A 26,282-nucleotide genomic window follows, 5' to 3' on the forward strand; every position below is an offset into this window, starting at 1 on the left:
TAGCCCAGGCAACAGAACAAAACTCCGTCTCAAAAATAATAATAATAATAAAGGCCAATGCTGGAGTCATACCTCAATGTAGGTTGTTAAGATGCAACCACTTAAACATCCAGACCATGTGGCAAATTCCTGTACACCAAGGGTTTCCTTCCTGTAATCCCAGCACTTTGGGAGGCCGAGGTGGGAAAATTGCTTGAGCCCAGGAGTTCGAGACCAACCTGGGCAACATGGAGAGACCCCATCTCTACAAAAAAATTTAAAAATTAGCCAGGCATAGTGGCACATTCCTGTGGTCACAGGGTCCTGAGAGGCTGAGGTAGGAGTGTGGCTGGAGCCCAGGAGGTCAAGACTGCAGTGGGTGGTGATCATGCCACTGCACTCCAGCCTGGATGACAGAGCGAGACCCTGTCTCAAACACAAAACAACAACAACAAAAACAACCCCAAGGTTTCCTGATCTAGGCTGTAGTTCCTGGTTTTTCCCTTCCTGATTAAGTGCAAGGTGCACACTCCCTATACCCCAGGATTGGTCCCTTTGGAAAAGATCTCATCAGGCTTTGGCCTTTATCCTACAGAGGAACAATACTACACTCGCATCTGACATCACGGGGCTTAGGGCTTCAGAAATGAAGACAGGTGCCCACATGCCCACATCATCCCTAGGGCCCCAGCCTTCTTGGCCTTCCTCAGTTCACCTCCCTGGGTTCTCAGGTCTTCTGCTTCTCCTGGCAGATGGCTGCTTCCCTGAGCACCATTCCCATGAGATTCTCTCACCAGCAGGTGGATCCATAAAACCAGGGGTTGGGGACTGACTGCCACGGGGCAGAGTAGCAGTGCTGAGGATGGGGATCATAACCAGAACAGGCCACACAGGCTGAAGATCAACACTTTATGTAAAGTCATCTTTTAAGGAGGGCGCAGCTCCCACCGTGGCCCTCTCTGGGACTGTTGCTCCAACCCAAGGAAACATGAGTAGGGGCCGAGTAACAGACCCAGAAGGGGCAGCCTGAAAGCAATGGGGTCTCAAAACAAAAGAGAATGTGGGCAGGTTGGGCTGGGGTGTGGACAGAATAGACGCCAGCTCATCCGAACTGGCCTAGAGTCAAGGTGCTGAACTCCTGGCTCCATCGAAGCACAACGTCCTCACTTTTGCCAGGGCTCAGCGCACTGTAAGTCTCATTCTGCAGACATCTCATGCGGGACACCTACACAGAGATTCAGTGCAGACGGTCTGTATCACAGAGCCAGGTGCCAGGAGTGGGGAGGAGGGGAGGTGTCAGAAGCCCAAAAGAACGAGAGGTGGGCAGGCATAGGCACAGGGCAGTAGAGGGAAGGAGGAAACTCAAATGTGGGTTTTTAAAGCCACAGGAGACATCAAGCAGCCCAACCCGTTTCATGCAGAAACAGGCGGCTGAGGCTCAGAGGGGGAAGTGCCTCATCCCAGGCTACTTGGTGAGTAAGAAGAGGAGACAGACCGAGACCTCAACGTCCAAGTCCTGGCCCAGCCAAGGGTTCTTCCTGTGGTGCTCTTAGGGCCCTCCTCTGTTATCCACCAGCTGCCTAGGAGGGCCTTGCTTCCTCCAGGACTGGAGGAAGGGAGGAGGGCCTGCTGGTGGAGGCCTCTGCCCCAGAGATGCAAGCAGGAACCGCTTTCCACATCCTAGCTGCTCGCAGAGGGGGCCTCAGAATAGACCAGTTACGGTGACTGATTGAGGGGGCGCTGGGAGAAGGAGGGGCAGGGCAGGGGTGCTCACCTTCCGATTGCGGTTTCTCATCAGACACTGCTGGCTTTTGAAGGAACAGTAGTTTGGGTACTGGATATAGTCTGTGTCACAAATCTAAGCCAAGAGCCAGAGAGAGGGAAGAGGGCATCAGAAGCCTCACCAGGCAGCAGCACTCCAGGGAATATCTGCTAGGGCAGAGCCAGGGGCAGGGTGTGGCCCAAGACCCAGGTCTTCCACACACAGGCGGCCCCTCACTCCGCTTTCCCTCTGCCTTTCCCCTGCCGCTCTGTCACAGGTTGCTGGGAAGAAGCCAGGAGCCTGGGAGAGTATGAGGTTGCCAGTCAGCTTACTGGGAAAGTGGCTGAGGAAGCGGGAATGGGGCAGGACGGGGCAGATAAGGGTCCAGAACATGGGACAGGGACCTGATTAGTGGCCTGATGTCAAGGATTTTTCTGGTAATGGTAGATAAGGGAAGGGGGAAGTGAGTCACTGCCTTTTTTGGACCTCACCTCCCCATTCCAGATCAAGGGGCCTAGGGACAAGAGCTGGACATGGACCCCCGAGCTCGGCTACCAGCCCTTGCTTCAGCTGCCCTTACTTTTCCTTGCCTTGGTTTTCCCTGCTAACTACAGGAGGAGAGGCCTGGATCTAAAACAACAGGTCATTCCACAGGGGAGGTAACTCAGGGGAACGGGGAGCCAAGTTGATTTAATTGAGCAGGGAAGGCACTGGAAGAGCTGGGAAGCCCGTTAGGCTGAGGCCAGGAAGTCCTGGATCACAGGGTTGGGCAGTGGTGCACGTGTCATTTAGTCATTTCTTGTAGAGATGACTCTTTGATTGAGTAGGAAATGACTTGATCACAGCCACCCAGCAAGTAACTGGCAGAGTTGGGACCAGAACCTCTAGCTCCTGTTTTTTCAGCCCTCAGGGTCCCCACTCCTTTGCCTGCTCTATTGGTGGAGGGTGGGGTGGGGTGCAATGGTCTGTTGGAGAGAGGCAGGAGGTTCAGTGAGGACGGGTTCTCAGAAGCCAGGGGCCCAAGCCCCCTTCCACAAACTAGGGCTACTCACAGCAAGTAACTGGAAGGAATGGGGTGAGGGTAGGGATGGGGCTGAGCTTTGGGGAAAGGTTCTAACCTTGGTAGGGAAATCCCCATCCTGGAAGCTAAGGAACTCAGTCTGGAGCCACCCAGAGACTCGAACATCTTCACAGCCTTTCGTGGCAAGCCGGGCACACCAGAAGTCCATGCGGAGCCCACCGTACAAATCCAGCCCGTAAAAGCGGCCTGATTCTGGGGACCCTACCTGTGGCACAGGAGATAGGGGAGAGGTGCTTGCCCCTCCCCACCTGCTGGCCACCACCACCCCACCCCTGCCACCCAGTTCTGCCTTTCCCACTGCAGGCTGCCGGGCTAGGTACCTGGTTGCCGATGGACAGGCTCTGGGAGGCAAGCAAGGGGCTGACAAAGGGAGTCTTGTGAGAGGTGTCGCATTGTTGCCGCTGCAGGCTGGCCTCTGAGTGGCACTGCTCCAGCTTCAAGGAGCAGAAGTCACAGAGGGCACAGGTAGACATGTGTCGCCGCCCAAGGCTGTCACAGACCTGGGGCAGGGGAATGGGTGAGGCTGAAGCTGAGAGTCAGCGGCCTGCCTTCTCCCATGCCTCAGCCCTCCAGGGTGGGCCCTGCAGAATGTCTTTGCATTTAGCCTCTTCCAAAAGCTTCTCTGGGTTTTCTACTTGTCCTCCTCCCCAAGGGTTCCTCAAGGACCTTGCCTCAGCTATTTCTTCACCCTCTTCCTGGATGATTTATCTACTCCTAGGTAATCATCTATCTGCAGGTGACACCCAAATCTTTATCACCAGCTCTGATCTCTCTCCTGGGCTCCAAATCCTCATTGCCAAGTGCCTGACAGATGTCTGTGATTGGGTGATCTTACAGATACCCCAACTTAGCCTATCTGAAAAGCACTAACCCTCCCCTGCCACCTCTGCTAATGATAATGCTAATATTTACAAAGAGGTGACCCAGTGCCAGCACTATGGCTACACATGCTCTCATTTCATTTAGTTTTCACGACAACCCTATAACAGCAGAGATACTAATATTACTCTCATTTACTGACAAGGAAACTGACTCTCAGTGAGGTTGAGTAAGTTGCTCAAAGCCACTTATCTAACAGATGGGGAAGCTGGGACATGGGTCCAGGTCCTTCCAACTCTAAAACCTATGCTCTATCCAAGTACCTGGGTTGGAAACCTCCAAGTTCTTGGAAGCTATTCTTCAGAGTGGAGTTACCAATCTCCCAGCTGGATTCTGCCCTCAGCTTCCTCAGCACTAGCAGGAGATCGTGCTAAGCAGCATCTGTAGTCAATCCCACGGTCCTCCTTCCTCCCCTATGGGCACAGCCTGTCACAGTGCATGCAGTCTCCTACGGCACCTTGCCTGCTCCTCCTACATAACGGAGGCATCATGTCCCTGGCCAGAAATCTTTGTTGGATTCCCCTTTCCTATCAAATTCAGTGCAAATGCTCATGTTGCCATTCAAGAGTTTTTGCGTCATGACCCTGTTGATCTCTTTGACTCTGTCTCCTGCTGCTCTGCTCCAGGTAAAAGGGACTCCCTCCTTACTGTCCTCTTATCTAAGCCATCAAATCCAGTGAGCTCCCTCCATAAAACCCTGAACTTCTTACATTTTGTTTAAGAACCTCACCGACCACACTCCCTTTGTAATATTACTGTATCCATATTAACTCCCTCATGGGTTCTTGGCCCCTTAAGAGCACAAACAGTATGCTCATTGTTAGCATACTAATTTCACTCATGAAATTTCTACCTCTTCTTTGGGCCAGGCACGGTGGCTCATGCCTGTAATTCCAGCTGAGTGGAAGTGGCTGAGACGGATTCCATGAGCCCAGGAGTTTGAGATCAGCCTGGGCAACATGGCGAGACCTTGTCTCTACAAAAAAATACAAAAGAAATTTCTACTTTTCTTTGCATCATAGCCTTTGCACATACTATTCTCTATCAGGAATCTTCTACCAAGCCCCTTCTTTTGCCTGGATTCACTTCTTTTATCTTCAGGTCTCAGTTTAAACATCAGTTCTTCTTGGAAGCACCCTCTGATCCTCCCAAACATGGAGAGTTGTCCCCAACCCACCCCATCTGCTCTCTGTACTTTGTGCCTATCCCTGCTACAGCACTGATCCCATCACACCATCCTGCATATTTCCTTGTCTCTCTCCTGCCCTAGATTCCAAGAGGACAGAGGACTGGCTCTATTGCACATACTGCTAACATCTTAAATATCTAGTAGAGTTTGTCCCCAGTCAGTATTTTTTTCATGACAAAATACATCTAAGTTTTATTCTAAGAGTTTTATAGGCACTTTTAGGTCTTACATTTAGGTCTTTGATCCATTGTGAGTTAATTTTTGTATATGGTGTGAAACCCTTAAGTCTTTAAATCATCTTGAAATGCTTTTTGGGTATCTACTCCTAGGTGATCATCTATCTGCAGGGGACACCCAAATCTTTGGGTGTAAGATAGAAATTCAATTTCATTTTTTCCTCATGGTTAACCCATCATTCCAGTACCATAAATGGGAGTTCCTCTTTTCCCACAAATCAGTCACGGAAAATCTGTTTCTGGGCTCTGGGTAGTCTATTTGTCTGTCACCATCCCAATTTCACATTATCCTAGTTACTTGAGCTTTATAGAAAGTCTGGATTTATATAGGACAAGTATGCTCTACCTCATTCATTTTTACGTTATTCTTGTCCTCCCAATCAGTATTTGTTGAACAAACAGATGAATGGATGGTATCTGAGCTCTCGAGAAATGTTTGCTAAATTGTATTATTTGTGAAAATCTAAGGTATATTTTCCTGGGAGTAGATTTGCTGGTTGTTGAGGACACATTGAGACTGGAATCTCTTTACAGATTCCCTGGAATGGGTTCTATGAACTCTCTGGAAAGAAGAAGAGCTGCATCTAAGGCAAAGCTAGGAAGATGGTGAGCTGGATCAAGAATCAAGAGTTGACTCAAGGCTGGGCATGGTGGCTCATGCCTGTAATCCCAGCATTTTGGGAGGCCGAGGCAGGAGGATTGGTTGAGCCCAGGAGTTCTAGACAAACATGGGCAACAAAGGGAGACCCCAACTCTACAAAAAATAAAAAAAAAATTAGCCAGGCATGGTGACACATGCCTATAGTCCCAGCTACTCGGGAGGCTGAGATGAGAGGAGGATCACTTGAGCCCAGGTGGTCAAGGCTGCAGTAAGCCATGATCGCACTACTCCCCTCCAGCCTGAGTAATAGAGTAAGACCCTGTCTCAAAAAAAAAAAAAAAAAAAAAAAAAAAAAAAGGAGTGAAATCTGGAAGCCTGGCAACTCAGGGAGGTGAAGAGGTGAAGAATGAATCCTGGACTGGATTGCATTCCAGACTGGGTCTTGAGCCTTCCTCCTTTAAGGTGGACTGGTAATGCCCTTCCTAAGAAAAGAGTCCCACTTGGAGAGAATCTCTCCAGCTATGTCTCATGCTTCTCCTGCCCATCCTCCACTCCCATAGCCTAGCACAGTGCCTGGCCAAGATGATGCCCAGTGGCATGTATCCATTAGACAGTATGGCGGGCATACCGACTTCCCGAAACCAAGGATCTCCTCCTCCATGTACTTCCAGGCCTTGGCTGTGGGGGTTATGATGCAGGTATTCTCCACGATTGAATAGCACAGCACCAGCAAGGCCTCTGTGTGGGGCAGCTGCAGGAGGCTGCAAGAAGACAGCACTGAGGGTGGGGCTGGGCCAGGTGGCCCGGGCAGGAAACTACATCCAGTCTCCTCCCCTTCCCTTAGTGTCTGCTTTGGTCACACACATTCAGCATGCTTAGCATGGGGCCTTAGAGGCCTCTGGACAAATCGCCTCATTTTTCAAATGAGGAACTGAGGACCCGAAAGGAGAAATTACTTTCTCAGGATTGCAATGCTAAACAGGGCAGAGACAAGACCAGAACCCAAGTCTGGTAGCTCCAGGTACAGGGCTTACATAGAGAATAAGCATTTGAGCAGTGCTTAAGCCAACAATGGACACAGAATTGGTGAGGCAGTTGCTAGCTATGCCTGAAGTCCAGACAGGTCTGAGTGGATCCAGAGGCTGAAGCTAGGAAAATGGGCTTCTCACTCCCAAGAAAGGCAGAAGGGAGGGCAGGGTGGATGACAGAGTCAAAACTTCCTATACCTGCCAGGGTTTTGGTTTCTCCAGTAGGAGTTCTCATCATATATTTCATTCATTTCATCTATTTCCTGGGCTGATCGAATGAGCTCCTGGATGTTCTCCATCATCATAGGAGTAGACTCTACTTCTCGTACCCGGGGAGCAAAGGAGGAAGGGTTAGAAGATAAAGATTCAGAGTGAAACTTGGGCTCTGAGTCTGTCTGCAGCTGAGACGCAGCCTCCAGTCCCTCCTTAGTCCCCTGTCCTTCTTCCTGCTTTCCCTCTTCCTGTTCCTCTTCTTGCTCTTGCTGTTTCTGCCCCTCTTCCTGCTTGTGCTCTTGTGTCAGCTCCTGCCTGTGCTCCACTCCTTGCTCCTGCTTGTGCTCTGGCGCTTGCTCCTGGCCTCCCAGGGACAAGGAGGATTGTAGGAGCTCTTCCACGTTGTTGCTGAGCCTCTCAGGCCAGGGCTGGAAGGTCTGGCGTTCCGTCACTACAGCAGGGTTTAGAGAGAAGGGAGAGAGACAGTCAGGCTTCTAGCCCCTGAGTGTCTTCGTTCACAGAGGGACACACACATAAACAAAGCAGACCAAGTCACACTTATACACACAGAAAAACACAGAAAAGAACATAAGTATTAAACTAAAAGAACATTACCACGGCAACTGTAAGGCTGGTGGTATGCATCACCTTCCCACCTCCCTGGCAAGCACTCCTCCTTCCCTAACTTCCACCTCAAACACCACCGTTTGTCCCTCTCCCTTAGGAAACACCAAGTATGCTGAGTAGCTAGCAGTCAATCCTTTCTAAAGTGAAGACATTAGCTTATAAAGGGCCTAGAGGTCCTTTATAATGCAACAATGTCTCTGGAATTGGGAAAAATGGATTCAGGGCAAAATTGTAAGTAATGGCAGAAGAGATTCTGGTCCAGGAGAGCCCTAACTTGTATTCATAAAAAGCTGACACTCCTTTGTGTAAACAGCTGTCTGCTGGCGCCCCCTTCCCGCCCAACATGCTTCCCATTTCCCCGCCATGGATGCCTTACGTTGTGGGCTCTGGGAATTGTGGGAGTAGCTGGTGGTCTCCCGGCTGCTGAGAGGGTCTCACCTGTGAAGTGGGGTGAGATGGGGGAGGTCATCGTGGTGGGTGAGACTTCAGCTGGAGCTTCTATCTCCTTGAGAGTGTTAGGTGAGAGAATAGAGATTGGCTGGGAACACAGGACTCTCTGCAGGAAGAGAAGGAAAATGGGAAAGCCTTTCCTAAAGGGCAGACTTCTGCTCCAGCTGGTTCTTCAACCCCTTTTCCAGCATGTCTTATCTCTCAGTTTCTAGGCAGGGATAAAGGGACATGGTCCCTGCTGGAACCCTCTAGACTTGAAAAAGGGTCCCTTCAGAAGATGAATCTCTGTTTGTCTGGGCCACATCCCTGCCGTCACTTTTGCATTTGACTCAAAATCACTGATCTGTTCGAAGAAATGGAAGGGCTTATCTCTTTGCCTCTTCCCATCCCTGTTCCCTACTTCTTTTTGTTTGGGTTTTGGGTTTTTTTTTTTTTTTTTTTTTTTGAGACGGAGTCTCACTCTGTCACCCAGGCTGGAGTGCAGTGGCGCGATCTCGGCTCACTGCAAGCCCTGCCTCCCAGGTTCATGCCATTCTCCTGCCTCAGTCTCTCGAGTAGCTAGGACTACAGGCGCCTGCCACCACGCCCAGCTAATTTTTTGTATTTTTAGTAGAGACAGGGTTTCACCGTGTTAGCCAGGATGGTCTCGATCTCCTGACCTCATGATCTGCCTGCCTCAGCCTCCCAAAGCGCTGGGATTACAGGCGTGAGCCACCACACTCGTCCCTGTTTTTTTTTTTTTTTGAGACACAGTCTTGCTCTGCCACTCAGGATAGGGTGCAGTGGCATGATCTCGGCTTACTACAACCTTTGCCTCCCGGGTTCAAGCAATTCTCCTGCCTCAGCCTCCCAAGTAGCTGGGATTACAGGCGCCCATCACCAAGCCCGGCTATTTTTTTTTTTTTTTTTTTTTGTATTTTTAGTAGAAACGGGGTTTCACCATGTTGGCCAGGCTGGTCTCGAACTCCTGACTTCAGGTGATCTGCCCATCTCGGGCTCCCAAAGTGCTGAGATTACAGGCATGAGCCACCATGCCCAGTCTCTTCTCTACTTTTCTTACAGTAACAGAATTGTTCAATCTGAATATCCAAGGTGAGACTGTATTCATATATAATCTGGGTAAATGACTGGCAAAATGGCAGGGAAGGAGGAGCTAAGGATGACTCTCCTGGAACCCTTCCTCAACTCCCCACTGCTGCCGCCTCTCCCTTGGCCCTGGGGCACCAAATCCAACCTTTGTCCTGGGCCTCACCTTGGCATAGTAGACGTGGTTGGAGCAACGGTACTGAGTAAACTGGCAGAAAGACTCAAACCAGGAGGCATAAGGGAGGTTGGAGCAGACAGCACCTGAGAAAGGGCAGGGGTGGAGAAGATGAACCCGTGGGGAGCTTGGGGTGGGGCTGTGGGCAATGGACTCCACGCCATGGGGAGGGTGGAGAGTACGAGCTCATGGTGTGGTGCCAGCCATGCCCTTCCCCGCCTCACATGAGCACAGTGGTTTTTGCCCTAAGGTTTGGGTGAACACTCTGGGTGCCTCGGTTTCCCCCCTAGTCTGGCCCTCACCATCGGGCACTAAGCCGTGGTTTTCATATTGGTCCAGCTGGACGAGTGTGGGATTCCGGCAGCCGTGGGTTGCACGGAGACGGCAGGTAGTCTCTGCCTTCCAGGTTGGAGTCAGCAGTGCGAAGAAGCGTTCGTATTCGGTGGGAGAGAGAGGGCTGCCTGGAGTGGAGGCCTGAGTCGAATCCTGGGCTGCGGCAGGTGCCAGAGGCAGGAGCAGCACTGCGGAGCGGGCGAACGGATGATGGAAGGACCGAACCCCAAAACCCGCTCCGAGACCAGGGCAGACAGACCCAGACTGGCAAATTAGGAACGGGGTGAGGGTTATCCCTGCTGACCAGGGCGGGGGGAGTCTAGAGACAGAGGCAAAGGTCCGGCCGCGGGCGGGGGGAGATGGGAGTATCCCAGGACCTAGGGAGCCGACCCAGCGCGACCACCATGAGGAAGCGATCCAGAAACCGTAAAAGCAGAGCTCTCGGGAGGGAGAGGACTAGCCCGGGGAGAGTCTGTTGGAGCAGGTGTAAACCTCTCACCCTTCAGGAGTGAGGGAAGGAAGCCAGCGGCTGGCTTCCTCATGGCCGGAGAAGATCCGCCCGCGTTCCGTGGACCCAAGCCGCCTCTAACGGGCCAAGCCGCAGAGAGAGCCGCACGGGGCGGGGCGCACGCGGGCACCGCCCACGCGTCACAAAGAGCGGGCCGGGGAGGGGCCTCGACAGCCGGGCTCTCAGGGCCCTAAAGTGGCCAGAGCCCATCCAGATGGTAGGAATGGCAAAAAGCTACCTTCACTTAGCGTCTTTTTCTTTTTTTTTTTGAGACGGAGTCCTACTCTGTCGCCCAGGCTGGAGTGCAGTCGCGCGATCTCGGCTCACTACAACCTCGGCGTCCCAGGTTCAAGTGATTCTCCTGCCTCAGCCTCCTGAGTAGCTGGGACTATAGGTGCGTGCCACCACGCCCAGCTAATTTTTGTATTTTTAGTAGAGATGGTATTTCACCATGCTGGCCAGATGGTCTCGATCTCTTGACCTTGTGATCCGCCCACCTCGGCCTCCCAAAGTGCTGGGATTACAGGCGTGAGCCACCATGCCCGGCCTAATTTTTGTATTTTTAGTAGAGACTGGGTTTCACCATGTTGGCCAGGCTGGTCTTGAACTCCTGACTTCAAGTGATCTGCCCACCTCGGCCTCCCAAAGTGCTGGGATTACAGGTGTGAGCCACTGTGGCCGGCCACTTAGCATCTTTACATGCACTACCTTACATAATTGCCATAGGAATCCCATAAGTAGATACACTATCATTCGTTTTACAGATGAGAAATCGGGGCTTAGGGAAGCAACTCGCCCAACAAACAGGTCGTGAGGTCTAGAGCTAAGCGCAGGCAGAGATAGAATGTGCAAAACCAAGTCAAGGCCTATCTGGGTAGGAACTAGACAGGGCGCCTCCGTGAGCAAAATGGGTCCAAGGGGAAAACAAGAGGGTGGCTCAGTGGTCTATGAAAGTGGTTTCCAAGGGAGAATCGAGTAAGACAGTCCACTGAGGTATGGGAGGAGAACTTTTGTTTTTGTATCTGTTTTGTGTTTAAAATGAGAAATTCCAGCCTGGGCAACAGGGCGAAACCTCGTCTCTACAAAAAGTACAAAAAATTAGCCAAGCGTGGTGGCACGTGCCTGTAGTCCCAGTTTCTTGGGGGGCTGAGATGGGAGGATCGCTTGAGCCCATGAGGCCAAGGCTGCAGTGAGATGCAATCGGGCCACTGCTCTCCAGCCTGGGTGACAAAGTGAGACCCTGTCCCCACCCAAAAACAAAAGTAAAAAAGAAAAATAAAACAAGAAATTGTCTTGGGCCAGACTTGGTGGCTCACGCCTGTAATCCCAGCATTTGGGAGGTCAAGGCGGGTGGATTCCTTGAGCCCAGGAGTTCTAGACCAGCCTGGGCAACATGGCGAAACCCTGTCTCTACAAAAAATACAAAAATTGTCAGGTGTGGTGGTGTGCGCCTGTTGTCCCACTTACTACTTGGGGAGGCTGAGGTAGGAGGATCACCTGAGTCTTCAGAGGTCAAGGCTGCAGTGAGCTGAGATCTCACCACTGTGCTCCAGCCTGGGTGACAAAGTGAGACCCTGTCTCAAAAAATAAATAAATAAAATAAATTAATAAAATAGAGACCAGGCACTGTGGCTCATTCCTGGAATTCCAGCACTTTGGGAGGCCAAGGAGGGTGGATCTCTTGAGGCCAGGAGTTTGAGACCAGCCTGGCCAAAATGGTGAAACTTGGCCGGCGCGATGGCTCATGCCTGTAATCCTAGCACTTTGGGAGACCGAGGCGGGCAGATCACCAGGTCAGGAGATCAAGACCATCCTAGCTAACACGGTGAAACCCTGTCTCTACTAAAAATACAAAAAATTAGCCAGGCGTGGTGGCATGTGCCTGTAGTCCCAGCTACTCGGGAGGCTGAGGCAGGAGAATTGCTTGAACTCGGGAGATGGAGGTTGCAGTGAGCCGAAATCACGCCACTTTACTCCAGCCTGCATGACAGAGTGAGACTCCATCTCAAAAAAAAAAAAAGGGTGAAACCCAGTCTCTACTAAAAATACAAAAATTATGGCTGGTCTCAGCACAGTGCAATCTCTGCCTCCTGGGTTCAAGTGATTCTCCTGCCTCAACCTCCCAAGTAGCTAGGATTATAGGCACATGCCACCACATCTGGCTAATTTTTGTATTTTTAGTAGAGATGGGGTTTTAACATGTTGGCCAGACTGGCCTCGAACTCCGGACCTCAGGTGATCCACCCACCTCAACCTCCCAGAGTGCTGGGATTACAGGTGTGAGCCACCGCACCCAGCCTATTTATTTTTTTGAGACGGAGTCTCACTCTATCGCCCAGGCTGGAGTGCAGTGGTACGATCTCAGCTCACTGCAACCTCTGCCTCCCAGGTTCAAGCGATTCTCCTGCCTCACCCTCTCGAGTAGCTGGGATTACAGGCACCCATGACCACGCCCAGCTAATGTTTGTATTTTTGGCCAAGACCGGGTTTCGCCATGTTGGCCAGGCTAGTCTTGAACTCCTGACCTCAGGTGATCCACCTCCCTTGGCCTCCCAAAGTGTTGGGATTACAGGCGTGAGCTACCGGGCCTGGCCTACTTTAAAAAAAATTTTAAAAAAATGAAAAAAAGAAATCAGCTTGGGTGCTGTGGCTCACGCCTGTAATCCCAGCACTTTGGGAGGCCAAGGCAGGCAGATCATGAGGTCAAGAGATGGAGACCATCCTGGCCAACACAGTGAAACCCTGTCTCTACTAAAAATACAAAATTAGCTGGGCGTGGTGGCATGTGCCTGTAGTCCCAGCTACTTGTAAGACTGAGGCAGGAGAATCACTTGAACCCGGAGGCGGAGACTGCAGTGAGCCGAGATCACGCCACTGCACTCCAGCCTGGCGACAGAGTGAGACTTCGCCTCAAAGAAAAAAAAAAAAAGAAGTCAAGCTAATGTATAGTATAGCAGTACGTATGTATAGCACAACTACATCATTTATTGGAAATTAAGTGAAAGATGTTTTATGGAGAAAAGATGCATGATTTACAAAGTTTTGGAGACCCCCTGGTCTGAGGCCCACCCTCCAGCACCTCTGTCTTTCCCAAGTTGAGAACTTACAAGTTCTCGGACAGAGGCACCACTCTGGTTTCATGTCGTGTCCTAATTCTGGCATGCCATCCTCTCACATCGCATCCAACCCAGAGGACGCAAAAAGAATGCTCAGCATGTTTACTAAAACAGTGTCTCTACAATAAACACAGCAGGCCAACATGTATAGCTTTTATTTACCTACCCAAGTTCCTTTTACATGTGAGTTATCTGCATTCCACCTTGCCCCCTCTCCCATTCACAAGGCCAGGATGAATCCTCTTGGCACAGAGGAAGGGGTGCCCCTTCAACTAGGGCCAGAGCCTAGATGACCTGGTGGATCCCCCACCATGAAAAAAGCAGGAAGGGAATGGAGAAGAAGAGTGTTGATCACACCTAGCCCTCACGACAGGAGGGGGAATGAAGAGGTCTGGGGGACTGCCCCCATGCTATGCCCCAGTCCTTAAATACAAAGCAAGGAGAATGAAAAGGACCCTCCCTCTGAAATACAGCACCGACCTCAGCATGGAGGCAAAAGGACAGTGGGCAAGACCACGTCCCTCCGAAGGGAGAGGGCTGAAGGAGAGCACATACCGTTAGTGGCTGCGGCACCCCTCCCTACCAGGGTCTGATGCAGCCTCAGCACCGGGAGTGGGGAGAGGGGAGGAGAAGGGATGACAGCACTGTGCCATCCACTCCTCCCTGAACCCCTGGCCCCAGCACAGGCATTCCTCTGCCCACTAGCCCAAGTCAGGGGATGTGGAAGAAACTGTGTTGGAATCCAAGGCCCTTATCTATTTCTTCTTCCGTTCTTGGGAGCAGCGTGGGCAAAACCTGAAACAGAGAAGGGGAGAGAAAAGTGAGTGAAAGGGAGAATGCCCTTGACCACTCAACTTAGGGACCCTCCAACTCCTGCCACTTACCATTTCCCCCGAGGCTTGGTTGTCAGCCCCACACAGGCAAAATGGAACCACTCAATGGAACACTGGAAGAGGAAGAAAGAAGTAGTCAGGGGCCAGGAAGGGCCAGAGGAAGGAGAGAAAGCCCCTCCAGATTCCTTAGGAACATCCTGTCCTTTACTCCATCCTTTTGGAGAATTCTTGGAAGTCCCAAGGCCAACCAGTTCCCACCGTCTTCCTTCTATTCTTTTTTTCTTTTTGAGGCAGTCTCACTCTGTTGCCCAGGCTGGAATGCAATGACATGATCTCAGCTCACTGCAACCCCCGCCTCCCGAGTTCAAGCCATTCTCCTGCCTCAGCCTCCCAAGCAGCTGAAATTACAGGCACAGGCTATCATGCCTGGCTAATTTTTGTAGTTTTAGTGGAGACGGGGTTTCACCGTGTTGGCCTGGCCAGTCTCGAACTCCTGATCTCAAGTGATCCGCTCACCTTGGCCTCCCAAACTGCTGGGATTACAGGCGTGAGCCACAGCGCCAGGCTTTCAGGCTTTTTTTTTTTTTTTTTTTTTTTGAGACAGAGTCTTGCTCTTGTCGCCCAGGTTGGAGTGCGGTGGCGTGATCTCAGCTCACTGCAACCTCTGCCTCCTAGGTTCAAGCAATTCTCCTGCCTCTTGCCTCAGCCTCCCGAGTAGCTGGGATGACAGTCGTGTGCCACTATGCTCAGCTAATTTTTGTATTTTTAGTAGAGAAGGGGTTACACTATGTTGGCCAGGCTGGTCTCAAACTCCTGACCTCACGTGATCTGCCCACCTCAGCCTCCCAAAGTGCTGGGATTTCAGGCAAGAGCTACTACGTCCAGCCCATCTTTCTTCTATTCTGAAGTCCCAGTACTCAACTGTGGGATTTTCCCTCTTGTACCCACTCCCTTCATGCCCCTCACAACCCCCCATCCTAAGGCAAAATGTTTCTCACATCAGGGTTGTCACAGCCAATCATCTCTCCATAGGAGACCTGGTGACAAAGGCAATAGGTGGGTTCGTTGGGATCCACAGGCATATCCAACACATCAGAGGGGTGGACACTGCCAAAGGTCACTGAGGGCATCCCATACTCAGGACTTCTGCATGCCAAGAGGAAGAGAAAGTGTCATCTACAGGAAGGGAAGCTAAAGCCTGAGGCTTTCAGAGGTGGCAGGAGATCCTGGTAGGGCAAATGATTTGTGGCTTCTCCAGCAGATACCAAAATGATAAGAAGAGTTCTTGGCGCAGAGACATAGAAAGCGGCAGGGGGCGGTGCAGGCTGGGAGTGGGGCACCGGGAGAGAAGAGGATGTCATCCGGCAAAGGGCTCCCTGAATCACTCACGTGCGCACGAGCTTTAACTTCTTCTGGGCAGTCTTGGGGGCTTCTTCATCCGAGTTTTTCCCTTTGGAACGAGCACGAGCAGCTTTCTTCTCCTTTTGAGTCCGGCCTTCTAGGGAAGAGGGAGAAAGCCAGAAGGCAGGGAGACAGAAAGATGGGTTAAGTCCTCTTCTCTCCCCCTTTCCAACCTGGTGCCAAACTTCCCAACAGATGAAGAGCTGACTTCTTCTCCCTTTCAATCCTCGCCCCACCTCTCACAGCCCCGCCCCCCTCCTCACTCTTTTTGCCTTTGCTGGAAGAGCTGTCATAGTCACTTGACTCAATCTGTTTCTCCTTGAGATCAGCCTCAAAACGGGCCAGGTCTGTGTCCAGCCGCCGAATGTGTTTGTCCACCTGGATGGAAAGGAAGGAGAAAGGAGAGGTACAAAACTATCTCCTATTAAAGAAAATAGGTTAAGGCAGAGTTTATGGATCTCACAGACCCCAAATAGATCCCAACACAGTTGAAGGAGGGGTCTAAGACCCTGAGGATTAGATGGGAAGTAGGTGGGGAGCCATGAACAGGGCCATACCATCTCATAGGTCTGCATGGCAAGCTGCACCTTGTCGTCACCAAATTCCTTGCACTTGCCATAGGCTTCCTGGATCTGTTTGAGAAGGGCCAATTTTTCCTCGGAGCTCAGGCTGCGGGCGCTACTCATATACTCAGTGGCCAACTTGTCAATTTCAGCCTTCAGGTCTACAACAGAGACAGAGGCCTGGTCACAATGGCCCCTGAGTGGCTAGGTGAAACACATTTCTTCCTTTTGTTCTTTGGACCTTTTCCATTGATTAGCATAACCTTCCAACTAAAAAGTACTGAATGTTCAGAGGTACTGTGCCATGCACTCAAGTAATGGAACATACTGACAATATTTGCTTTAAAGGTCCTTTGAAGGTGCTGAAAACATTGCTATCATAGTTGGAATTTAAATTACTGAAACACAGCAAGGGATCCTTTGCACACCACATTAATATGAAGTGTATTTTTGTCCATGTTTGAAGATGCTTCTTTGAAGGGCTTGCTGCTTCTTGAATTTTGTCTCAAAAGCCATTGTTTCCTTCTCAAAAACATCCCACAGCAGTTGTCTGCCGCAATTCAGGCTGAGTCATCTGCTGTTGCTGGTTTCCAAGTCTGTACATCAATATCATACATTTCAAAATTATTAGTATTTTTTCTTTTTGACACAGGGTCTCACTTTGTCGCCCAGGCTGGAGTGCAGTGGCACAATCATGGCTCACGGCAGCCTCAACTTCCTGAGCTCTGGTGATCCTCCCATCTCAGGCACCACCACGCCTGGCTAATTTTTTCTATTTTTTTGTAGAGACAGGGTTTTTCCACGTTACCCAGGCTGGTCTCGAACTCCTGGGTCAAGCAATCTGCCGGCTTCAGCCTCCCAAAGTGCTGGGATTATTGGGGGTGAGCTACCATGCCTGGCCTAATCTATTTATTTTTAGAGGCAGGCGCAGGTTCTCTCTTATGTTTGTTGCCTAGGCTGACCTCCAACTCCTGTCCTCAAGTGATTCTATCTTTTCGCCTCCTGAGTAGTTGAGTATATCACACAATTTAAAATTAGACCTTACTCCAACATCCATGTAACAATTCTGCTTATCTTACTGCTCACTCCATTTTTTTTTTTTTTTTTTGAGACAGGGTCTCACTCTATTGCCCAGGTTGGATGGAGTGCAGTGGCATGATCATGGATCACACTGCAGCCTCAACCTCTGAGCTCAAATGATCTCCCATTTCAGCCTCTGGAGTAGCTGGGACCACAGGCACATGCCACTACACCCTGATAATTTTTTAAAAAAAATTATTTCTAGAGATGAGGTCTCACTATATTGCCCAGGCTGGTCTTGAACTCCTGGTCAAATGATCCACCTGCCTCAGCCTCCCAAAGTGTTGGGATTCCAGGTGTGAGCCACTGCAGCCAGGCTGCCCATCCTATTTGGCTCATCATTGCAACTTCTTTCATTTTCCATTACTTCTTTTTTTCCTGTTTGTCCATCCTAGATATTGCTCCAAACACGTTTTTTTGTTTTGAGACGGAGTCACGCTCTGTTGCCTAGGATGGTGTGCAGTGGCACGATCTTGGCTCACCTCAACCTCTGCCTCCTGGGTTCAAGGGATTCTCATGCCTCAGTCTCCCAAGTAGCTGGGACTACAGGTGTGCGCCACCACATCTGGCTAATTTTTGCATTTTTAGTAGAGATGTGGTTTCACCATGTTGGCCAGGCTGGTCTTGAAGTTCTGATCTCAAGTGATCTGCCCGCCTCGGCCTCCCAAAGTACTGGGATTACAGACATGAGCCACGGCACCCGGTCTCCCAGATGTTTTATTTAATTTTATTTATTTTTTTTTGAGACCGAGTCTCACTGTGTTGCCCAGGCTGGAGTGCAGTGGTGTGATTTCAGCTCACTGCAATCTCCACCTCCCAGGTTCAAGCGATTCTCCTGCATCAGCCTCCTGAGTAGCTGGGATTACTGGCATGCGCCACCACACCCGACTAATTTTTGTATTTTTAGCAGAGACAGGGTTTCACCATATGGGCCAGGCTGATCTCAAACTCCTTATCTCAGGAGACTCGCCCGCCTCTGCCTCCCAAAGCGCTGGGATTACAGGCGTGAGCCACCGCACCCGGCCCCAAATGTCTTAATATTGGAAGAATGGTAATGTCCCAGGACATTGAGACTATAGATGTTTACTAATATTTGGAAGGGCTCATAAATATGTCAGTAGTAAGAGACAAGTCTGACTCTTAACATAGTGCAGCAACAGATAACCAGGAGGATCTGTGAAGACACTGTTTTTACTCCACTTCATTCCAGGCTCTTGGAAGAAGCTGAAAAAGCATATAGTTCCATAATCTCCAACTGTCTTTCCATGCATGAACTCAAGAGTTACAACTGTATTACAAAAAAAGCAATCTGGTTCTCACCATTCGGCAGGCAGTTCTCAGGGAACTATGTCCAGGGTTTTCGATGATGTTCACCTTTTCATGTGTAAACTCAGAGTAACTTAAGACACAGCTTCATGTATCTGAAAACCAGTCTGTTACATCCTTGAACATGGCTACATAGAATGAAGACAAGACTACAGATCCTTCAGTGGGTACGGGAATAGCTCCAACAGACATCTTTGAAGAAACCAAATGAATGCCCCAATGCAGCCAAATTTGCTCAATGTTCCAGGCTGGAGATGGTATCTAATGCTTCTGTAAGTGTGAACGGTGTAGAGATCCCGTTGTCAATTACTGCTTTTTTTTCTTTCCTCTTTCTTTTTTCTTTCTCTTTTTAAGGACTTCTCATATAGCAAACCTCCCATCTACCAACATATGTTGCAGTCTAAAGTCACACTGGGAATTTGTGACAGTAACATTAACAATGAGAGAAGTAGAAACATTCTAGTCATCCTATAAATATATCAAACGTGGAGAGCAGAAATGACTCGAGTTGACTTTCTTTAATTCTTCTTTTTTTTTTTTTTTGAGACAGAGTCTTGCTCTGTTGCCTAGGCTGGAGTGCAGTGACATGTGGCATGATTTGGGCTCACTACAACCTCCACCTCCCAGGTTCAAACGATTCTCACGTCTCAGCCTCCCAAGTAGCTGGGATTACTGGTGTGTGCTACCACACCTGGCTAGTTTTTGTATTTTTAGTAGAGATGGGGTTTCACCATGTGGCCAGGCTGATCTCAAACTCCTGGCCTCAAGTTACCTGCCCGCCTAGGCCTCCCAAAGTGCTGGGATTACAGGTGTGAGCCAGCCTGGCTAATTATTCTCGAGGAAGACATAAAGAACACAGCATCTTTGAATTATTGAGGCGTTTTCACAATACTCTATTTGTTATGAAAAAGCTGACACAGAAATGAGGATCATTATCCTGTTTTAAGAATTCCAAGAGCGTAAAAAAGGAGAGAGAGAAGCCACAGTTCTCCAGATCATACCAGGTGATACAGTAACATCAAGTAGAAAAATAAATGATTACACACACTCGTTATATACAAAAACTTTTTACTCTATACATACCCTCTGTTCTTTGGTCTAGGTCCCTCATGAGCTGAAAGTTTCTCTGTAATTCAAAGGGAAGGTTTTCAATACCTAGGGAAGAGAGAGAAACAATCACAGGACTGACTATGCATAGGCCTTACAGCTCCTTTTAAAGTGCAGGTCAGGCCGGACATGGTGGCTCACGCCTGCAATCCCAGCACTTTGGGAGGCCGAGGGGGGTGGATCACTCAAGGCCAGGAGTTCAAGACCAGCCTGGCCAACATGGCGAGACCGCCATCTCTATTAAAAATATGAAAATTAGCCTGGTGTGATGGTGGGCACCTCTAATCCCAGCTACTTGGGAGGCTGAGGCATGAGAATCACTTGAATCCAGGAGGCAGAGGTTGCAGCGAGCCGTGATTGAGCCACTGCACTCCAGCCTGGGCAATAGAGCAAGTCCCTGTCTCAAAAACAAACAAATGGCCAGGCATGGTGGCTCACACCTGTAATCCCAGCACTTTGGGAGGCCGAGGAGAGCAGATCACTAGGTCAGGAGATTGAGACCATCCTGGCTAACATGGTGAAACCCCGTCTCTACTAAAAATACAAAAAATTAGCCAAGTGCGATGGCGGGCGCCTGTAGTCCCAGCTACTCAGGAGGCTGAGGCAGGAGAATGGCGTGAACCTGGGAGGCGGAGTTTGCAGTGAGCCGAGATCGCACCACTGCACTCCAGCCTGGGTGACACAGTGAGACTCCATCTCAAAAAAACAAACAAACAAACAAACAAAAAATAAAGCGCAGCTCAGTTTTCCTTCCTCTGAACCTCTGGATTTATCTGTGACAGGATTGATCAGTTCTCTCATGACAGGCCATGCTTAACTCTTTCTCTACAAAACCTTTCCATTTCTGCATGGCTATCCCACCCTTTTCGCCTTCAGTGACCTTCCTTTATAAATAAGCTCTTCCCGTCAGGTGTGGTGGCTCAAGCCTGTAATCCCAGCACTTTGGGAGGTTGAGGCGGGTGGATCACGAGGTCAGGAGTTCGAGACCAGCCTGGCCAACATGGTGAAAGCCTGTTTCTACTAAAAATATAAAAATTAGCCAGGTGTGGTGGCACATACCTGTAATCCCAGCTATTCAGGAGGCTGAGGCAGGAGAATCACTTGAACCCGGGAGGCAGAGGTTGCAGTGAGGCCAAGATTGCACCACTGTACTCCAGCCTGGTGACAGAGCAAGACTCTGTCTCCAAAAAAAAAAAAAAAAAAAAAAAAGCTCTTCCCTTTCCTTTCTTTTCCTTTTTTGTTTTTTGAGACGGAGTCTTGCTCTGTTGCCCAGGCTGGAGTGCAGTGGCACGATCTTGGCTCACTGCAGCCTCCACCTCCTGGGTTCAAGTGATTCTCCTGCCTCAGCCTCTGGAGTAGCTGGGACCACAGGCGCGCGCCACCACACCCGACTAATTTTTGAATTTTTAGTAGACACAGGGTTTCACCATTTTGGCCAGACTGGTCTTGAACTCCTGGCCTCAGGTGATCTGCCCGCCTTGATCTCCCAAAGTGCTGGGATTACTGGCATGAGCCACTAAGCCCGGCCCCTTTCTTTTATTTTCCATCTCTGCCTCCAAGCTCTTTGTCCTCAAATTACAAATAGTCTCCTGGTATCCTCTATTATACACATAACACTTCCAATCTACTTCCATACAGTAGCCAGAATGTCCTTTTTAAAAAATGCAAACCTGGCCAGGCACGGTGGCTCATGCCTATAATCCCAGCACTTTGGGAGGCCCAGGTGGGCGGATCAGCTGAGCTGAGGAGTTCAAGACCAGCCTGGGCAACATGGTGAAACTCTTGTCTCTACCAAAAATACAAAAACTTAGCCGGGCTTGGTGCACACGCCTGTAATCCCAGCTACTTGGGAGGCTGGGGCACAAAAATCCCTTGAACCTGGGAGGTGGACGTTTCAGTGAGCCAAGATCACGCCAATGCACTCCAGCCTGGATGACAGAGCAAGACACTGACTCAAAAAAACAAAAACAAAAAAAACCCACAAAAATAAAAAATGCAAACCTAATCAAGTCACTCTCCCGCTTATAACCTTCTGGTAACTTCCTACTGCTCTAAAGATGTTCTGCGCTTTCTGGCCCTTGCTTACCTCACACCAGCCTGAACTCATGTCAGTCTCCCTTTGTGCTCTGCTTTGCCCATACTGGCCTCCTCTCACTGCCTCAAACTGGCCTGTGCTCCTCCTGCCATTTGGCTTTCCACATGCTGTTCTCTCTAGTTGGAATGCACTGCTCGCTTTTCCTCATCCCATCCACCCCATCCCTCTTGGCCTATTAAATTCCTGTTCGTTCTTCCAAAGTTCAGCTCAAACTCAACTTTCCCAGACTCTGTTAACTGCCCTCGATCTATGTCAAGGTATTCTAGCCACCTTTTTAAAGCACTTATCCAACTGTAATTAAATAAATGTGTAATTAGTTGGCTGGGTGTGGTGGCCCATGCCTGTAATCCAGCACTCTGGAAGGCAGGTGTATCACTCAAGGCCAGGAGTTCAAGACCAGCCTTGGCAACCTGGCAAAACCCCATCTCTACTAAAAATACAAAAATTAGGGCCAGGCACGGTGGCTCACGCCTGTAATTCTAGCACTTTGGGAGGCTGAGGCGGGTGGCTCACTTGAAGCCAGGAGTTCAAGACCAGCCTGGCCAACATGGTGAAACCTGTAATCCCAGATACTTGGGAGGCTGAGGCACAAGAATTGCTTAAATCCGGGAGGTGGAAGTTGCAGTGAGCTGAGATTGCACCACTGCACTTCAGCCTGGGTGACAGAGTGCGACTCCATCTCAAAAACAAAACAAAACAAAAATTAGGCCAGGCGCGGTGGCTCACACCTGTAATCCCAGCACTTTGGGAGGCTGAGGAGAGCAGATTACGAGGTCAGGAGATCGAGACCATCCTGGCTAACATGGTGAAACCCCGTCTCTACTAAAAATACAAAAAAATTAGCTGGCCGTGGTGGCGGGAGTCTGTAGTCCCAGCTACTCGGGAGGCTGAGGCAGGAGAGTGGCGTGCATCCAGGAGGTGGAGCTTTCAGTGAGCCGAGATCGCTCCACTGCACTCCAGCCTGGGCGACAGAGCGAGACTCTGTCTCAAAAAAAAAAAAAAAAATAGATGGGCATGGCGGCCCGTGGCTGTAGTTCCAGTTACTCGAGAGACTGAGGCAGGACAATTGCTTGAACCAGGGAGGTAGAGGTTGCAGCCCGGGCAAAAGAGTAAGACTGTTTCAAAAAACAAAAAAATAAAAAAAAATTATGTGTAATTAGTTATTTGGTATCTGTCTCCCCAGGCCGAACATGGCTATCATATTCTCTCCTGTTTCCATAGTGTTTAGAATTATGACTTGCAAAGAGCAGGTACTCAGTAAATACTTGAATAAATGCATGAATATTTGTCACCCCAGTACAAGAGAAATCTCTTGCCAACACTCCACCTAAAACTTTAAAAATGCCTCTACTTGCTGGGCACAGTGGCTCACGCCTGTAATCCCAGCATTCTGGGGGGCCAAGGCAGGTAGATCGCTTGATCTCAGGAGTCTGAGACCAGCCTGGGCAATATGGCCAGATCCTGTCTCTATAAAAATTAAATATATATATTAAAAATAAAAGGCCTGGTACGGTGGCTCATGCCTGTAATCCCAGCACTCTGGGAGGCCAAGGTGGGTGGATCACCTGAGGTCGGGAGTTTGAGACCAGCCTGGCCAACACAGTGAAACCCCGTCTCTACTAAAAATACAAAAATTAGCTGGGTATGGTGGCGGGCACTGTAATCCCAGCTACTCAAGAGGCTGAGGCAGGAGAATCGCTTGAACCCGGGAGGCAGAGGTTGCAGTGGGCCAAGATCGCACCATTGCGCTCCAGCCTGGGTGACAGAGTGAGACTCTGTCTCAACAACAAACAAACAAACAGAAAAACTAAAATAAAATGAATTTAAAAAAATAAAATGCCTCTACTGTTTAAACCTACAACTTCAGGTCTGCTACCACCAGTTCACAAGACTGAGTCACTGGTGATTTACCAAATCTAATAGTGCTATTAAGCCTATCCTAAAAAATATCTCTGCAGCAGTTGGCATGATCTTTTCTCCGCTGAGTAACTTTCTTTTCTTTTCTTTTCTTTTGAGGTGTAGTGTCACTCTTGTCGCCCAGGCTGGAGTGCAATGGCGCAATCTCAGGTTCAAGGAATTCTTGTGCCTCAGCCTCCCAAGTAGCTGGGATTACAGGCGTCTTGCCACCACGCCCAGCTAATTTTTGTATTTTTAGTAGAGACGGGGTTTCACTATGTTAGCCAGGCTGGTCTTGGAACTCCTGACCTAAGGCGATCCACCCATCTCAGCCTCCCAATGTGCTAGGATTATAGGCGTGAGCCACCGCTCCCAGCCTTTTTGTTTTTTTTTTGAGGTGGAGTCTCACTCTGTTGCCCAGGCTGGAGTGCAGTGGCATGATCTCGGCCCACTGCAACCTCCACCTCCCAGGTTCAAGCGATTCTCCTGCCTTAGCCTCCTGAGTAGCTGGGACTACAGGGGCACACCACCACACCTGGCTATTTTTTTTATTTTTAGTAGAGACGGGGTTTCACCGTGTTAGCTAGGCTGGTCTCAATCTCCTGACCTCATGATCCGCCTGCCTCAGCCTCCCAAAGTGCTGGGATTACAGGCATGAGCCACCGCGCCTGGCCACCAGCCTTTGTTTGTTTTTTTTTTTTGAGAGGGACACGGAGTCTTTCTCTGTCGCCCAGGCTGGAGTGCAGTGGTATGTATGATCTTAGCTCACTGCAATCTTCACCTGCTGGGTTCAAGTGATTCTCCTGACTCAGCCTCCCAAGTAGCTGGGATTACAGTCACATGCCACCATGCCCACCTAATTTTTTTTTTTTTTTTTAAAGTAGAGACTGGGCTTCACCATGTTGGACAGGCTGATCTCAAACTCCTGACCTCAAGTGATCTGCCCGCGTTGGCCTCCCAAAGTGCTGGGATTACAGGCATGAGCTACTGTGCCCAGCCTGTCTACCTCACTTTCTAACCAGGAAGAAGCCACCTTAGATTCTTCCTTCTCTCTCAACCACTCAGTCATTCAGTCAGTCTTTTCATATTTAACTCCTAAATACTTCTGTAACTCCCTAAAATCAGGTTCTTATCTCTGTCCTGGAATGTTATCACTAATTGATCTCTGTTATCAACAATATCATGCTCCAATTTACCATATATTAGTTATTTTCCTCTATAAAAATCATACTCTACTTTAAAATGCAAACTTCTTCGTTTGGCTTAAAAGACCTTGTCCAATCTAGCCTCAGCCTCTTTCTCCAGTCTCGTTTCTCAATTTCTTACCTTAGATTCATAAATATCAAATACGCTGACCTCTGAGTCATAAGTATCAAACACCCTTGACCTTGCCACAAACCCATCACAGTACCTTTGCGGATGCTTTCCCCAACCTGGAATTCCTTTTTTCTCTCCTCACTGGCAAATAACCTTCAAGACCCTATTCAAACATCACCTCCGCTGTAAAGCTTTTCCTACATCCCCAGGTAATTACCCCCCTTTTCTCCAGTGTTGCCTACCAAGTGTCCTTTTTAATGTATTTCCATTATTTCACTTGTCACAGTGTTTTATAATTATTTGCAGAATCTGTTTCCTACTAGATCGTGAGCTTCTTGAGGGCAGGAGCCTTGTCTTACTCATTTTTCTATCCCTAGTGCCTGCCATTATGTCTGACCCATAGCAGGACCTCAATAAATATTTGTTGAATAAATGACTCCGGGCCCTAAAACAAATGTAAGCGCATAGAGCAATAGGCTTTCTGCAGGGGTGGTTTACATAAATGGCATAAACACCAGATTTTCATTTGATGGGAATTAGATCTTTACTCCATGAAGAGAAGCGTTCTAGTTCATCATCTGACAGTGGTCACTCATCACCACCACTCTCAACCCCATGAGAAGCCACTTTTGAGGAAGAATGGAGTGGAGGAGAGGTCTTTACCGCTGCTCCAAATGGCAGTGGGTGATAACGATTCTGAACGACTAAGGGGAAAAAAATCTACCCTGAGGCTGGAGACCCTGGAGAATGGGGGCAGCAACTATCTTCTTGGCCATACACACTAGCCCTTCAAGACCCGTCTCTAACCCCCACACCGCACCCCTCCCTCGTCTACACCCATCAGCGGGGCCTCGATCCTGCTGCCCCGCCCCCTCTTTCTCCGCACCCTCCAATATTTCCTGCCACAGAACCGCTTCATAATCGTGACCTTCTCGTCACTGGAACTTAAGGGCTACAGATCCTCTCATCCCTGATCCCCGCACCACTCTGCAGCCCCGACCCCCACCTCCAGCCTGCTCTTACTGTCCAGATAATGTTCCAAATACATCCCCGCAGCCATCTCGAAGCAAAACAAAGCAACTTCCGATCCGCCCCGGAAGTGACTGTAACGCTACAGGGGCCGAAGCCATTTTGCGGGTAAAGCCTTTCCGCCCTTAAAAGGAGAACTTCCGCCCTTACTATATTACCGCCGGTACACATCCGCCCGACACTGAAACTTTTCCTTTTGCATGGTAGCCACGACCGCCCATAGTGAGGCGGCTGTAGCCCGCTTCCGCCCTTACTGAGACCCCAGGACGCGACCAAGACAGGTATGACGTCACTGGAGGTCGCCATTTTGCATTCTCTAGCAAACTTTTTTCCCTCCAAAACGGGAATGTATGGTAATCCGTGGTGGGGTAA

At 49.6% G+C, this 26,282-nt stretch overlaps 2 protein-coding genes across 7 annotated transcripts; both read right to left on the reverse strand.

The window, feature by feature from the left end:
- Nucleotides 1-874: 874 nt before the first annotated feature.
- ACRBP (acrosin binding protein) lies at nucleotides 875-10,293 on the reverse strand. 2 transcript variants are annotated; one of them, XM_004052568.4, is made up of 10 exons: nucleotides 10,139-10,293; nucleotides 9,609-9,827; nucleotides 9,298-9,392; nucleotides 8,034-8,151; nucleotides 6,954-7,419; nucleotides 6,356-6,488; nucleotides 3,143-3,322; nucleotides 2,860-3,027; nucleotides 1,754-1,837; nucleotides 875-1,204 (listed from the first exon to the last, which is right to left on the reverse strand). In XM_004052568.4, the coding sequence occupies exons 1-10, from the start codon at nucleotides 10,179-10,181 to the stop codon at nucleotides 1,082-1,084; spliced, it is 1,629 nt and encodes a 542-aa protein (XP_004052616.2). In that variant the 5' UTR covers nucleotides 10,182-10,293; the 3' UTR covers nucleotides 875-1,081. The 2 variants fall into 2 exon arrangements, with proteins under 2 accessions (XP_004052616.2, XP_055214495.1); XM_055358520.2 differs by lacking the exon at nucleotides 3,143-3,322.
- Nucleotides 10,294-13,402: 3,109 nt separating this feature from the next.
- Nucleotides 13,403-26,008, reverse strand: ING4 (inhibitor of growth family member 4). Of its 5 annotated transcripts, none has more exons than XR_008670497.2 (8): nucleotides 25,905-26,008; nucleotides 19,550-19,621; nucleotides 16,055-16,221; nucleotides 15,761-15,875; nucleotides 15,486-15,594; nucleotides 15,095-15,133; nucleotides 14,148-14,209; nucleotides 13,403-14,058 (listed from the first exon to the last, which is right to left on the reverse strand). XR_008670497.2 is itself a non-coding variant. In XM_019039025.3 (8 exons), exons 1-8 carry the CDS (start codon nucleotides 25,939-25,941, stop codon nucleotides 14,019-14,021), a joined length of 738 nt encoding a protein of 245 aa, XP_018894570.1. In that variant the 5' UTR covers nucleotides 25,942-26,008; the 3' UTR covers nucleotides 13,403-14,018. The 5 variants fall into 5 exon arrangements, 4 of the variants coding, with proteins under 4 accessions (XP_018894570.1, XP_055214496.1, XP_018894569.1 ...); XM_019039025.3 differs by having other exon boundaries at nucleotides 15,095-15,242; nucleotides 15,486-15,591; nucleotides 15,770-15,875; XM_055358521.1 differs by having other exon boundaries at nucleotides 15,095-15,242; nucleotides 15,770-15,875.
- Nucleotides 26,009-26,282: the final 274 nt, after the last annotated feature.

The sequence above is a fragment of the Gorilla gorilla genome, chromosome 10 (assembly GCF_029281585.2).
Source record: "Gorilla gorilla gorilla isolate KB3781 chromosome 10, NHGRI_mGorGor1-v2.1_pri, whole genome shotgun sequence".
NCBI lineage: Eukaryota > Metazoa > Chordata > Mammalia > Primates > Hominidae > Gorilla > Gorilla gorilla.